Source organism: Theropithecus gelada, chromosome 18 (assembly GCF_003255815.1).
Source record: "Theropithecus gelada isolate Dixy chromosome 18, Tgel_1.0, whole genome shotgun sequence".
Lineage (NCBI taxonomy): Eukaryota > Metazoa > Chordata > Mammalia > Primates > Cercopithecidae > Theropithecus > Theropithecus gelada.
Genome location: NC_037686.1, coordinates 67,137,172 through 67,152,971, shown reverse-complemented (window position 1 = coordinate 67,152,971; position 15,800 = coordinate 67,137,172). Strand labels below are relative to the sequence as shown.

General features: G+C 37.2%; 1 protein-coding gene across 1 annotated transcript in view; it reads right to left on the bottom strand.

Annotated features, from left to right (window-relative positions):
- Positions 1–1,380: 1,380 nt before the first annotated feature.
- The window catches only part of C18H18orf63 (chromosome 18 C18orf63 homolog), a 40,489-nt gene continuing 26,069 nt past the window's right edge, over positions 1,381–15,800 (bottom strand). The window contains exons 9-13 of the mRNA XM_025365694.1: positions 13,812–13,908; positions 13,614–13,699; positions 12,246–12,429; positions 1,635–2,633; positions 1,381–1,437 (exon numbers count right to left, since the gene is read on the bottom strand). Coding sequence (XP_025221479.1) covers positions 1,381–1,437; positions 1,635–2,633; positions 12,246–12,429; positions 13,614–13,699; positions 13,812–13,908 — 1,423 coding nt within the window. The remainder of the gene's footprint in view (positions 1,438–1,634; positions 2,634–12,245; positions 12,430–13,613; positions 13,700–13,811; positions 13,909–15,800) is intronic.

The following is a 15,800-nucleotide window of genomic DNA, read 5'->3' as shown; positions in this document are numbered from 1 at the left end:
GGTTAATTAAAATCAGGATGAAAATTCTGTTAGTTATAGGAAGAAATGGCAGTTGGAAAAGATAATGTTTTCTAGTTGGTTCTTAAAGAATCTGAACTGAGGCCGGGCGCGGTGGCTCAAGCCTGTAATCCCAGCACTTTGGGAGGCCGAGGCGGGTGGATCACGAGGTCAGGAGATCGAGACCATCCGGGCTAACATGGTGAAACCCCGTCTCTACTAAAAATACAAAAAACTAGCCGGGCGTGGTGGCAGGCGCCTGTAGTCCCAGCTACTCGGAGGCTGAGGCAGGAGAATGGCGTGAACCTGGGAGGCGGAGCTTGCAGTGAGCCGAGATCGCGCCACTGCACTCCAGCCTGGGTGACACAGCGCGAGACTCCGTCTCAAAAAAAAAAAAAAAAAAAAAAAGAATCTGAACTGAAAGTATTCCAATAGTTCTATGTAAAAAATAACTTGTGGGTATTTTAGTAATATGTGTGTTCTTAGAATAGAACAGATGGCAGAACAAAATAAAACGTAATTTCCAGATGTATCATGTTGTAAATTCAGTGCCATGAACTCAGCATTATCAACTGAATATCACGTTTAAACATAGCCAGCAGTGTAGCACTTTTCGAGTAAATTTTAACTAAATGATTAACCTTTGAAATATCATTTAAGGTTTATTATCTGGGGTAGGTATCCCAAAAAGTGGATATTGTAGTAGCTGTTCAAATCTTCTGTTTTTAGATAATCTGCTGCTGCTGTGCGAGCTCTTCCTAGTCTGCAAGGATCCTCAGAACAGAGTTGGGGGGAGCCCACAGAGGACCATTTGCACTCATCCCTCTTTGGAGTCATTACAAAACAGCTGCTGTGCACGGCCCTTATCCAAAGAGTGTACTGTTCCCACCATGTCCTATTTCTTTGCTGATTTTAGGATTTCAAAGAATTAATTTAAAAGTAGCTGCTTTTTGGCCGGGCGCGGTGGCTCAAGCCTGTAATCCCAGCACTTTGGGAGGCCGAGACGGGCGGATCACGAGGTCAGGAGATCGAGACCATCCTGGCTAACACGGTGAAACCCCATCTCTACTAAAAAATACAAAAAACTAGCCCGGCGAGATGGCGAGCGCCTGTAGTCCCAGCTACTCGGGAGGCTGAGGCAGGAGAATGGCGTAAACCCAGGAGGTGGAGCTTGCAGTGAGCTGAGATCTGGCCACTGCACTCCAGGCTGGGCGACAGAGCAAGACTCCGTCTCAAAAAAAAAAAAAAAAAAAAAGTAGCTGCTTTTTACCAAGAGGTTGGGGACCCCTAAACTTGGCAATCCCAATTAAGAGACTGTAAAAGCAAATCAAAAGCTATCACCTCAGTTACCTGGTAGACATTTCCTTCTTTCAGGTCCATGTTCTAAGCATTAGGAATGATGAGAGATTTCTTAGGTTTTGATTTATCTGAATCAAGTATCTGTATTAGATTGAAGAATCACATTTTGTTACAAATTAACTGCATATACTTACAGTTGCTCTAAGGTAGATATTCTGTTTATTAGTTAGTATGGTTCTAAATGATCTCGGGGAAATCATTTAAATACTTATTCAGGGATTTTAAAGGTCTGGCATATGACAAGTGGTGCCAGGTTATTATTATTATTATTATTTTACCTGCTTCCTAGAAGAACTGGATTGGCCATAGTGCGCAGTATTGGAATGATGCTTCTTTGAAGTTTTGGAAGACTCTGGACATAATTTTCTTTTAGACTTGTGGGCTATTTTGCTTACTATCAACCTGTGGTCACTTGTACCAACTTCTTTAGCTTGATTTTCTGATTGCTGCTGTAGCAGTCGGGGATCTTCTGTTTCTCCATCTGATTCAAAAATGTGTGGCTGTCTTTTCAGTTTTAGTGACCCATGGCTTTTCCCTAAAATTTGTGTTATACATTTGCCTGTTAAATTTTCTTTTCCTTTCATTTGGACGTCAACAGCACTTTTTACCACCCCTAAATTGTTATTTGACCTCAGCAATACTGCACTGTTAGATAGTTGCTTATTTTTGTTTAAACTCACAGTCGATTTTCCATTAGAAGAGGGAAATTTTGTCATATTTTCAGAAGACTCTGTATTTTTTTCTTGCAGAGGTCTGGAATTCTCCTGATTTAAATTGTTAGCAGCCTGCATCTGAATGTTACTATTATATCTGTTTTTTATAGCTGGACCTAAATTCAGTTTGTCATGCTGGATCATACTAGTTTTGAGTGAAAACAATTTAGATTGTGTCACAACATGCTGTTTTCTTTTCGGGCTGCCAAGTACTAAGGTATTTTTGAAAACTGGTACAAACTTAGGGGTGATGTTGCTTTGGGAGCTAAGATTTGTGTGTTGAACTTGAGCATTTCCTCTGTTGGGCATTAATACTTCCGAACGTACTTGTGGAGCCCTGATAGACAGGGATTTCTTTCTACTCTGAACAGACTCTGGCTGGAGATGCAAAGCTGAGAAAATGCCTGCTGTTGGCTGGCTGACTGAAAGCTCCACCTTGTGGTCCACTGCTACTGAACATGGTAGAAGACTTTGAGCACAGGCAGGTTTTATGGAAGTGGCTTGAGTCAGAGATGCCCTGAACATTTTTTTAGTGGTCAAATTGGGTGGCTTGACTTTGTGTTCCTGAAAGGATAGAGATTTAAAAAAAATTAAAAATGTTAATAATGTCCTTAATGAAAAAGAAATAAAATATAAAATACCATCCAATTAAGAATATAAAGCAACACTATGATTTACAGAACAGGTAAAGAAAAAACAAAATAAAAATGAGCCTTCTGGTGGAAATGTGTACATTTCTTAAGGTTTGTATCCTCCTTTAGATACTATCCAAGATACCATCTTAAGATAAAGGTATATACTACATTTCATATAAATCTACTATAAAAACCATTCGCACAGCTACTCATTGTCCTCCAAACATGCTCATGCTGCTGTCTTGCTCACTGAACAAGGTATGGCCTCCTTTAGATACTCAAAGTCCCACCTTCTCCCACCCATCAATCTACCATAGAGTGACTGTTTTTCTGTCAACTCTCCAAGGATCTGCTATAAATTAAATATTATTTGTCACAAAAAAAAAATAGTACAAGGTAAGCTATCTTATCTTTCAGTGCACATGTTCCATCTTCCTAAGTAGGTACTAGATTCTTGGAGGGTAAGAACCAGGACTTATTTACTCTTAAATCCTTCACAGTTACTAAAAATCCTTGTTGAAAGAAATTAATAAAGAGGTGGCTGCACCTACACTAGGCCTTTAGGAATAAGTGGGATTTTGACTACAGGGAAGATGCCATCTGTGTCTTAATCATGTTTGTTTTTTCACTGCCTACCACAGTGCCTGGTACCTGGTAGCAATTCAGCAAGTATTTGTCAAAGAAATTTGTCAGATGCATGAAAATGATTCAAGTGTTTACAGTCTTTTAAAGATGAACTGTGGATACACACACACATACACATAAATAATATAAAATTTACCATTTTAACCATTTTTAAGTGAACAACAGTGGCTTTAAGTACATTTACCACTGTACTGTGTTATATAACCATCAACACTATTTCCAAAAATTTTTTTTCATTCCAAACAGAAACTTTGTACTCTGTAAATAGTAATTTCCTGTTTCCTCTTCCTTCTAGCCCCTGGTAACCTCTATTTTACTTTCTCTTCTATGAATTTGCCCATTCTAGGTACCACGTGTAAGTGGAATCATAAAATATTTGTCTTTTTGTGTCTGGCTTATTTCACATAATGTTTTCAAGGTTCATCTATATTGCAACATGAGTCAGAACTTATTCCTTTTAATGACTGACTATTCCCCTGTACATATATAGCATATTTTATCCACTCATCTGTTGGTGGAAAGTATTCTTTTAAAGTACATGTCTATTGAGTCCTGTTGTCTGTAAAAGACTGATACGTGGCAATAATCTGAAACACTGAACACCAAGTTCTTTTCTTACTTTCCCCATCAAAACACAGGTTCACAGCTTGAAATAAACATTTTAAAACTGCTAGGAATAATATGCAAACTTGAATGACTGGTTTTTCTCTCCACTACTGGAGGCTCCACTGTTGAATGAGGTTGAGAAGAGAATAGGAAAGATTTTGGAAATCAGAGTTGGAAATCACAAGTAAGAGACTGTGATTAGTAAGAGACTAATCCAATTATCTATTAGGCATAAACAAATCACACCAAAATGTAGTTGCTTATAACCAATAATAATTATGTTATCATCTCTCACTATTCTGGGGGTTGGCTTGGCTTAGTTTGGCATCTCTCATGCTGTGTGGTTAGATACTCTGCAGCTGGAGATCACTTCCTCTTTCACATGTGATAGGTGATGCTGGCTATTGACAGGCAGTCTCTTCCTGTGCTGGGGATCTCTCACAGATTGGACTCCAAGAACAGAAGTCCCCAGAAAGACCAGGTGGAAGCTATTTCTCTCCTAAAGACCTAACCTCAGAGTATGTTGCATCACTCTGTCATAGGGACATCCAGACTCAAGAGAACAAGACCCATACCTCAATGACAGGAGTATTGTTCCATGACCAAAATGATGTGGAGAAGGAAATTCCAGGAAACTTAGTTCCATAATACTTAACTTGACATAATAGAAAGTCATTACAGAGAACAATACTCCTCCTTCCATGTTGACTATTCTTGGGAAAAATGGAAAGTCTCCAAGAAAATGTTGAGTGAGATTTGGGGGTGATGCTGAAAATAGGTGACTGGGATTCATTTCTGGAGATTACTTCAGTTGGAGGCTTACCCATACCACCAGGGCAAGAAGACATCCTGTCTTAGTTTGTTTTGGCTGCTATAACAGAGTAGGTAGTTTATAAACAACAGTTTTGGAGGCTAGGACGTCCAATATCAAGGCAGATCCCTCTTGGGCCTTTTAAATAAGAGCCCTAATCCTGTTTAGCACAGTTCTACCCCCATGACCTAATTACCTTCCAAAGACCCTACCTCCTAATATCATCACCTTGGGAGTTAGAGTTTCAACATTTAAATTTTGGAGAAATACATTCAGACCATAGCACATCCTTCTTAATTTGCCCATTATTTTCAAAGGATACAAAGAAAACCCAGCAAAGTTTCATGACCCTGAATGACGAAATACAGAAGTTAATCAAGGAAGAATTACTGGCTTACTGCCCCTTGACATTGCTCAGCTGAGTGAAAAAGCATGCATCAAGAAGGGGTTTGTATTAGTTTGCTAGGGCAATGTGGCACAAAGTGCTACACACTGGATGGTCTACACAACAGAAACATTATCTCAGTTTTAGAGCCTTGAAGTCTGAAACCAAGGTGTTGGCAGGGCTGGTTCCTTCAGAGGGCCAGGAGGAAAGGATCTGTTCTGGGCCTGTTTTCTCGGCTTGTAGATGCCCATCTTCACATTCACACAGTATTCTTCCTCTATGTGTGTCTGTATCCAAATTGCCCCTTTTCATAAGAACACTAGTCATATTGGATTAGGGGCCCACCCTACTATAGTATAACCTCATTTTAACTAACTATATCTGCAGTGACCCTATATCAAATAAGGTCACATCCTAAGGAGCTGGGGGTTAGGATTTCCGTGTATGTATCTGGGGGTACACAATTCAACCCACAACAGGATTGGGTATATACTTCTGGAGAGAGTAGAGAGAGGAGGCAGATGTTTTTCTGAAGACTCCCTGTACAAGGGAGCTAGGGTAAAGCTAAAAAGTAACTGATAAAACCTCATATACAATCTTTGTCGAGATACCGTATAAGAGACCACTACCATCAAATCAACCCAGGTCAAGAAGTGAAGGTGTGAAGGCCTCCTACCCCCACACTCCCCACAGCCAATCTCTCTGCTGTGACTGCCATGGATAGGACGGACTGGTATTCAACCTCCATTCCACCCTCCTCCTAGTGCTCCTACACAGACTAAAGCCTGGAAATCTAAAATTTACATTTCATCTTTTGCAGCTAGGGTTTGGATGTGATTTAGAAACAGCCAATCAGATGCACTCATAAAATATTTGGAAGTAGAAGTAAGGTCAAGCCACACTTCTGCTGTTTTTGCAGAAACGCTTAATTATGAATGCCTTTGATTTTCAGTTGCAGAGTTAGCAGCTTAAGTGTAGGGGAGGACAATGTAGGGTACCATTCTCTTGCTATAGAGTAGTAGTCCTCAACTTGACTTTTTGGCATCAGGGACTGGTTTTGTGGAAGACAATTTTTCCACGGACCAGGGTGGCAGGGGGGATGGATTTGAAATGAAACTGTTCCATCTCAGATCATCAGGCATTCAAATCTCATAAGGAGCATGCAACCTAGATCTCTCGCATACGCAGTTCACAATAGGGTTCGTGCTCCTATAAGAATCTAATGCCGCTGACAGGAGGCAGAGCTCAGGTGGTAATGCTCACTCGTTCTCCTGCCACTCACCTCCTGCTGTGTGGCCTGGTTCCTAACAAGCCATGGACTGGTAGGTCCATGGCCTGGGGGTTGGGGACCCCCGCTATAGAGCATACTAAGCAAACATACCAATGTACTTCACCACATACCACTGCCCTTGTCCTATGCAAGGTCTCCCCGCACAGATGCTATTGTGAGAAGAAGGGTTCTTAAATTGGATTGAAGAACATTTCTACCTTAAAGAGATGTTTTGTCATAAGGGACTGAGTCACCTTGAAGTATCCAGATTGAATTTTTTTCCATTTGATGAAAAAAGGGTTAAAGAATTAAGTTAAAAATGAATATAGAAAAGCAAAGAACACGTACTGTTTGGACCCTTGGGTTCTATAAACTGTAGTAATGTTTAAACAATATATCTACTACTTGAGATAAAAGAAAACTCATAGGCAGATTCATATAAGTTACTTGTTTTTGGACAGAAAACTGTACTAGAATATGTGTGTGGCATATGAAATATGTTTATATTCACACACTGTTTCTTCTTCAGCTGTCTTTTGGAAATATACATATGGTGAACATAACTTCTAGAAGTTTCTTTTGCTCCCTAGCCTAGCCTGTCAATATATTATTTACTCATTCTTTCAATTTTTAAGATAAAGTAAATAGCTCAAAGGGGGAAACCTCTAGATTTATATCCAAAATTTATAAAAAGACTACAAAAGAGCCTATGTAAACAGCAGATGAGATCATAAATAATTCACAGAACTTAAATATACTTAATAGTCAACAAACTACAGCTTTGTGAAGTCATAAGCCAACAAAAAAACATATGCTTTATTATATCATTATCATTATTCTGCCAAGTGTCATTGGCAAATGCAACCTGGTTGAATTTTAATTTCTAGAATTTATATATAACTTATGTAACTTTATACATTAACATAACATTATAGAAGAAGGCTAAAAGCTTGAACTTACATATGAATGAATATCTCACGGAAGCTTAATATTAAAGTAATAATTAAATGAAACTTGAGAAATGACGAAGATGACTAATCAAAAGTTTTATCGCTCAAAATTTGGTTCCGTGCATTGCATCACCTCAGTGTATTTCTTGCTTCAAGTTGAAGCAGAATTCAGTCAAGCTTAGATATAACCACAGGTTTATAGGACATATGGGTTTTTGAAGAATATTTTCTTTAAGTGACATGACACAACAAGAAAGCAGTCAAATTCAGAATATGGGACATTCTCTAGGGAAAATAATCTAGTTTTCCCACAAATAACTGGCCTAAATAAAAGGGGAGCGAGTTTGAGATGTTATAGAATAAAGAGATTTAAGAGACATACATAAAATTATGTGGAACATTTTTTGGATTCTGATTTAAACAAAACTCCTAAAAATAAATCTGTGTGAGATAAGTGGGGAACTGCAGTGTGAACTAGTACTTAACAGATATTAAGAAACTACTGTTAATTCTGTTAGGTGTCATAATAACATAGGGGTTATATAAAAATATTTTGAAATGAGATAGAATGTACACCATAGTCTTTACAGGTAAAACACTATATCTGGGATTGGTTCTAAAATCCCCCAGTTTACTCCCTACCCAAAAATATGTCCAGGGGAAACTAGATGAGAAGCACATGAGAGGTGATTATACTGATTTCCTTCATGTATCTTTGATATTTTCTGTATGTTAAAAAAAAAAAAAAAAAAGTTTGACTAAGCATTCCTAATTTTTTTAAGCTGACTGAGTTTTATCAAGTAGTCTGATCAATTTGTTTTCCATTTTTAAAATTTATGCTTTTTCCACTACATGAATCTTAAGAGTTAACATGTATGTGGTCTAGCAATAATAACTTACTGAGAGCTCACCAAGAAACTTTTCTATGTGTTATCTCATGTAGTCCTAAAAACCCCTGTGAAGTAAGTACTGCAAAAGACATGACCCTCTTCAAAGGAAGGACTTACTGCCTCTGGTGGAGTGCTGTCAGCAGAAACCCCTTTAGGGATTGCTTTGGTTACAGAGGGCCAATGCCCAAGGATATGCCTGTCTCAGGGTGGCCCAAATCCAATGACAGATGCAGAAGGGGTTATAAAGGCCTGGCTATTTGGACCAGTGCAGAACAACTCTGATGGGCCATTTTAGTCTCAGAGCTCCTCAGAAGGGTGGCCAGGGCCATCTGGTGTCTGCTTTGTTTTTGACTTCTCCCTTTCTCCAATCTTGCTTCCTCCCTGCCTTCCACAGGTATTGTTTCCAAGGGCAGTCCCTAGCAAACATCATGTGCACTAGGCCACCTCAGAATCAGCTCCTAGAGAACCCAATCTGTGACAAGTTTTATCATTACCACTGCTAGCCTCTGCCTCATTTTACCCATGGAGCATTTTAAAATGGGGCACATGGAGATCAAATAACTTGGCCCAAATTATACAATTAGTAAAAGGTTCAAATTCAGGCAGCCTGTTTCTAGAGCTTGAGCTCTTAGTTACAAATATAAACTTTTTCCAATTATAGGACTAAGAATCTTGGATTTCAATTCTAATTCTGCAATGCATTTAACTGTGTGGCTTTGGTTAAATAATTTTGGTGAAATTATTGGGATGTTCTGTCTCCTCTTCTGCAAAATTGAGTAAATCCTTTATCCAAAGATCAATTTTTTATTATTAAATGAAATAATACACACAAAAGCAGCTGGCATGCAGAAGGCACTCAGTAGAATTGAGTAGGATAAATTCTTATTGTAAAGAACAATATAAAACCATAATTTCCAATTAAGTGTTATTTTACATTCATGAAGCAAATTTTAACAAGCACATTGTTCTGATTAACTATTTCTAAAACAAACATGGGCTGGAAATCTTAAGTATTCCAGAAATATATTCAAAAAACATGTGTGATATAACAACATATCTTCTTCCAGATTCTTTAGGTTCAGACCTGGCCAGCGACTTTAAAAGATGTTATGTCTGAACAAAACTTTAATACTATTTTAAAGATGTCAATGGGCATTTGTCCACTCACTCTCCCTTCTGAGGAGATGACCTTGTCTGCAGGCCTTTGTGTCTAGGCTGTCAGGTTTTTGTACCATTTTTCTCTAACTAACAGTAGGAGGAGTTGGCCTCTGACCAGGAAGATAAACAACTCTCAATTATAAATTTACATGTATCTAATATTGTGGTCTCAGAATACATAAAGCAAAATATGAAAGTAGGAAAAGTAGATAAATCCACATGATGTTGGGAGATTAGAACACACTTCTCAGCAACTGACTGACAGGTCATAATGTATTTAAGCCAGAAACACATAAGGAAAAGATAGCTAGAAAATTCCCATATCTTAGAAAGTTAATAAATACATTTTAAAATAATTCATGTAATTAGTACATTTTGAAGTAATTTATTTATAGGAAGTACAAAAGACTGCCCTATACCTAAAGTTATAAACTATTATTGAGAGAAATTAAATAATATATGTTTAATATGTGGAGAAATATACAACATTCTTAAATTGTAAGACTCAATGAAATTCCCATCAAAATCCCAACATGGTCTCTCTGTCTCTATGTGTGTGTGTGTGCTCGTGTGTGTCTGTGTCTATGTGTAAGTTGACAAGTTGAAACTAAATGTGTATGGAAATGCACAGTTCAATAGATAAGATGCTTTATCAGATTTCAAAAATCTTATAAAATTTAAGATTAAAACACTATAATAAATATAAATTTTAAGATTACATAATTAAGATGATTTGAAAAGCATGGTATTGGGGCTAGGATCAACAAACTGACCAGAGAAAGAGATTAAAGAGGCCTGAAACAATACTATACACACAAAGACACTGGATTTATGACAAATGTAGTGCTGCAAAGTTTTGGAGGGAGAAAAAGTATTGAGAAAAAAGTACTGGGGTAAGACTGGTCTTTTTTATCTTTAGCTTGGACATATGGATATCCATATTAAAGAAATCTGACTCCCTACATCACATCACATTACAAAAATAAATTCCAACTGCATTGCAGATCTAAATGTGAATGCAAAACAACCTTTTATTGGATGATATTAGAGGAGAAGACCTTCATGACTTTGGGGTACAGAAATATTTTTTAAACAGGATACAAAAAGTAGCAACCATAAAGAAAAAGACTGATCACTCTGATTATAAATTAGGACCTGCTGCCAAAAGATACTATTAAGACACCAAGACAACTTTAAGAGAGAAAGCATGTTATAGAATGAAAGAAGATAATTGTATATAACTGATAAAAAACTCATATCTCACTTATGTTAAAAATACATATAAATCAATAAAAACACAAACACATAACACAGTAGAAAAATGAAAGAATGGCATTTCAAAAAAAAAAAAAATCCAAATGGCCAAAATACATATGAAAAGATGTTCAATCTCATTAATAATCAGGAAAATGCAAATTAAAAACACACAATAATAAATACACCTATCACAAGGGCTGAAATTAAAGACCAACAATACCAAAAATGGGCAAGGATATGAAGCAACATAAATTCTCCTATACTGCTTTGGGGCAGAGGGGAGTACAGATTGGTTAGGGAAATAGTTTGGTGTTGCCAGCAAAGTTGGAAATACCCATACTAATTCTACTCCTGGAGGTTTCATGTACATGAAACATATACGAGACATATACAAGAATGTTCATCACAGCATTACTAGTAGTAGCCCCTAAAAAGAAACAATTCAAATATTCATCAATAATATTCTGGATAAACTGCAGCATAATAACATAGTCAAATGCTACATATAAAGGAAAATAAACCAACTATAGCTAAGTGGAGCAACATGGATGAATGTCACAAACATGATGCGGAGCCTAAAAAGCCAGGCACAAAGGAATACGTACTCTGTGATTTGTTTTACATGAAGTTCAAAAGCAGGCAAAATGAAATATGATGTTTAAGGACACATACTTAGTTGATAAAATAAGGAATCATTTCCATAGTAGTGGTCATCTTTTGGGAAAGGAAAGGAGTTACTACTAGGAAGGTATAAGTAGGAGGCTCCTAAGTCCTGGCAAGGTTCTATGTTTTATCTGTGTGATAGTTACATGGACATTTGATATTCATTAAGCTGTACAATATTACTTTTCTATATGTGTGCAATATGTCACCATAAGAATAGATTTTAAAATGCAGAGGAGACAAACTCAGTAGAAAACACCCTCCCTCCCCAATAGTTTCCAGCCTCAGTAAAAATAAAAACCATGAATCTGATTTCAAGTTAAGTCCTCAACCGTTTTGTTCTGACAAACTCTGAGATGTAGGCCAATCCCCATATGGCCATTTCATCTTTAATTTGTCCATTAGCAGATAGCTAATTATATTAATTTCTTAATGAAATCAGACAGAAGACAGACACTAGCCCTCTGCTTCCTTATACAGCAGGGATCATACTTTAATCTCTAAGTGGTTCCATAGAAGCTCCAACTTACTTGACTTGGTGAGGGGCAGACATCTTACCTTCCATTTAACTGAACTTGTACTGACAGCACAGTATCTCCAAATAAATACTCTTCATAAAACTCTGTCTCTTCAATCTCCAATAACCCAACTTATTTATATCCTTGATGTGGGTGAAACATTTCAGTAAACAACCACTACTATAGTACCATGTTAAATATAATAATAATAACAAATGACTGAGTATAGTAGTAGTAATAACAAACAGTTTTAGGGAAACATTGAACTGAGAGAAAATAATTATTGCTGCACATTGGGTTGGGTATTCCACCCCAGAAGGCAAGAGATTCAAGTAAAATAGATGGATAGTATGTCTTGGAGAACTAGATAGGACAAGAGATCTCTTACCTGTATGTTAGGTTTAGTTAGTTCTTGTGTGTAGTAGCACGGTTTACTTGTTATCTTTATGGGAAATCCACATATATGAGGCAGTTTAGATTTTAAATCTGAAAGAAAACTTTTCAACACAACTTCTGAATCTACCCTTGGAAAGAACTGTATGGGCTGACTTCTGATGCAACTGAGAGGATATCTGAACAATGTTAAAGAACAATGTCTAATTTTATTACATAAGAGGTGGCAATTTATATGGGATTTTAAAAGTATTAAAGTAGCAATGTTACAAAGGCACACATAAATATATCCTAACTCTTTTATATACTGCTTATCTGATACCATCCACAGCTGAAAGCGTGTTTTCTCACAGGGATCTTCATTCCTTACATTCTAACACTCCACATTGAGACAATTCATAGTACCTTACTACATGGCTTTCTAAATGGAAGGGCAACTACGACACTCCAAAAACAATGTATAAGAAAGATACTATAAGCCTTACGAATTACAAAATAAGTATTATAATAAACAATGAACAGGTTGCACCTCCAAAAACAGTAAAAAATTCAGGACAGAGAAACAACACATACAGATTGTATTTAAGCTGCGGAAGCAGTTCTTTGAGAAAGCAGTTACTTTTTCTGATGAAACATATTCTGAAGATTTTGAATAATATGTTGGCATCTAATGAAAGAAAATAACTGATATATGTTAACCTCAGTTTTACTATTAAAATAAGTTTGGCTTAGGAAACATAGAATGCGAAAAGACAACACTAAGACAACCATTTTTAAACTCCAGCAGGTCAGAATACAGATAGAACTGGTGAAATCAGTACTAAGATTTAAGAGTTTTGCCTGAGCACTTATGCTCTTCTCGTGTGTATATTTCAATTTTAAAAAATATTGTTTAAAAATATATTTTCTTAAGTCAACGGGGTGCAATTAAATATAAGTCAAATCATTTAAAATTTGCCTATGAAATTAGATAATCTCCTCAAAAGAAAAATCCTGTTTTTGTTTCCCACCTAACCTTTTAATTTAACCCTTTCAATTGTATCTGAAATGCCACTGGAGGGAGCACTTGGCTAAGGAGAAGCATGATTGCTTTTTTAACTTTCTAAGAAAGTTCTAACTTTGGTTTTCTAAATTGTTGAAATGGTGTTTAAGGAAAATATCCTTATTAAGTTCATCCTCATATAAAAATAGGAAGATATTCTAAGCAAACCAAAAACACTTGTACAGATAAGAAGTAGGGGGAAATGTACCATAGTTTCAGTTAGACACAGAGAAGGTTGAGAAGTATGACATGAGAGTGGGAGCAAAACTAGATTATAATGTGGGCAGACAGTATTTGCTTCAGTTGCTGTGTAAAGGATATGTGAAGGTCCTTTCTCCGAGCATTTTGAAATAGACGTTGCAGTATATTTTAATTTTTCCACAATCTTCTGGAAGTTTATAGCCATACTAAAAATTAAGCACAAAATTTAAAATATCTTGGAGAAAGCTAAACTTAGGCTAAGTTACAATAAACAAAAATCAAATAACTTCTAATGTAACATATATTTCCATTCCTTACCAGGGCATCCCAGTGTCTCTGGAAATCTCCATATGAGTGAAAAGGACAGTCAGGGGGGATGGCATGAAGAATATTTATAATTTGTCCCATTTTCATACTATGAAAAATGAGAGGAAGTTATTATGAGCCAATGCTTAAATATAGTTTAATAAGTCAACTACATGATTTAGAAAGTGTTCAAAAAAGATTTAACAACCATCTCACTAGCTATATATAGTAAACTAAACATCTCAAATTTCAAACACATTGTACTAAATCTTTTTATTTTGCTTTGACAAATAAAAATAGTATATATTTATCATGTATGACATATTTCAAAATATGTATACATTGTGGATTGCTAAGTCAAGCTAATTAACATGCATTTACTCATATACTTTGTGTGTGTGTGTGTGTGGTAGACCACTTAAAATGTACTCTTTGCTCTATTATTTATTTTTTGAGACAGTGTCTCACTCTGTCACCCAGGCTGGAGGGCAGTGGTGCAATCTCAGCTCACTGCAACCTCTGCTTCCCGGGTTCAAGCCATTGTTCAAGCGATTCTCCTGCCTTAGCCACTAGCTGGGATTACAGGCGTGCACCACTACGCTCAGCTAATTTTCGTATTTTTAGTAGAGACAGGGTTTTGCCATATTGACCAGGCTGGTCTCAATTCTGGCCTCAGATGATCTGCCTGCCTTGGCCTCCCAAAGTGCTGCAATTACAGGTGTGAGCCACCTCACCCCTTCTTAGTGATTTTTAATATGTATGTAAAAAAAGTAATTGCGATTTTTGCCATTACTTTCAATAGCAAAAACTGCAATTACTTTTGCACCAACCTAATACTTTTTTATTAACTATAGTCACCATGCTGTACAATACATCTTTTGAAGTTATCCTTCCTATATAACTGAAATTTTGTATCCTTTCACCAACATCTCCCCAATCCATGCCTTCACTCCCACCTACCCAGCCCCTGGTAAGCACTATTCTACTCTCTGCTTCTGAGAGTTCAATTGTTTTAGAGTCCACAAGGAAGTGAGATCGTAAGGTATTTGTCTTTCTGTGCCTGGCTTATTTCATTTAACATAATATCCCTTAGATTCATCCAAGTTGCAAATGACAGTATTTCCTTCTCTTTTAAGGGTGACTATTATTCTATTTGTGTATATACCACATATTTCTTTACCCATTCATCTGTTGCTGGGCACTTAGGTTGATTCCATATCTCGGCTGTTATGAATAATACTGAAATGAACGTGGCGGTGCAGATATCTCTTCAACATACTGATTTAACTTCGTGTCACCAGTAGTGGGCTTGCTAGATCATAAGATATTTCTATTTCTAATATTTTGAGGAACCTCCATACTGTTTTCCATGATGGCTGAACTAATTTACATTCTCATCAACAGTGTGCAAGTGTTCCCTTTTCCCCACATCCTTGCCAGTATTTGTTGTATTTTGTCATTTTGATAATAACCATTCATCAGGTATGAGGTGATCTCTCATTGTGACTTTAATTTGCATTTCCCCTGATGATTAATGGTGTTGAGTATTTTTTTTTTTTTTTTTTTTTTTGAGACGGAGTCTTGCTCTGTCACCCAGTCTGGAGTGCAGTGGAGTGATCTCAGCTCACTGCAAGCTCCGCCTCCCAGGTTCACGCCATTCTCCTACCTCAGCCTCCCAAGTAGCTGGGACTACAAGCGCCCGCCACCACGCCAGGCCAAATTTTTTTTTTTTTTTTTTTGAGACAGAGTCTTGCTCTGTCGCCCAGGCTGGAGTGCAGTGGTGCGATCTCCACTCACTGCAAGCTCCGCTTCCCGGGTTCACACCATTCTCCTGCCTCAGCCTCCCGTGTAGCTGGGACTACAGGCGCCCGCCACCGTGCCTGGCTAATTTTTTTTTTTTTTTTTTTTTTATGTATTTTTAGTACAGACGGGGTTTCACTGTGTTAGCCAGGATGGTCTCAATCTCCTGACCTCGTGATCCGCCTGCATAGGCCTCCCAAA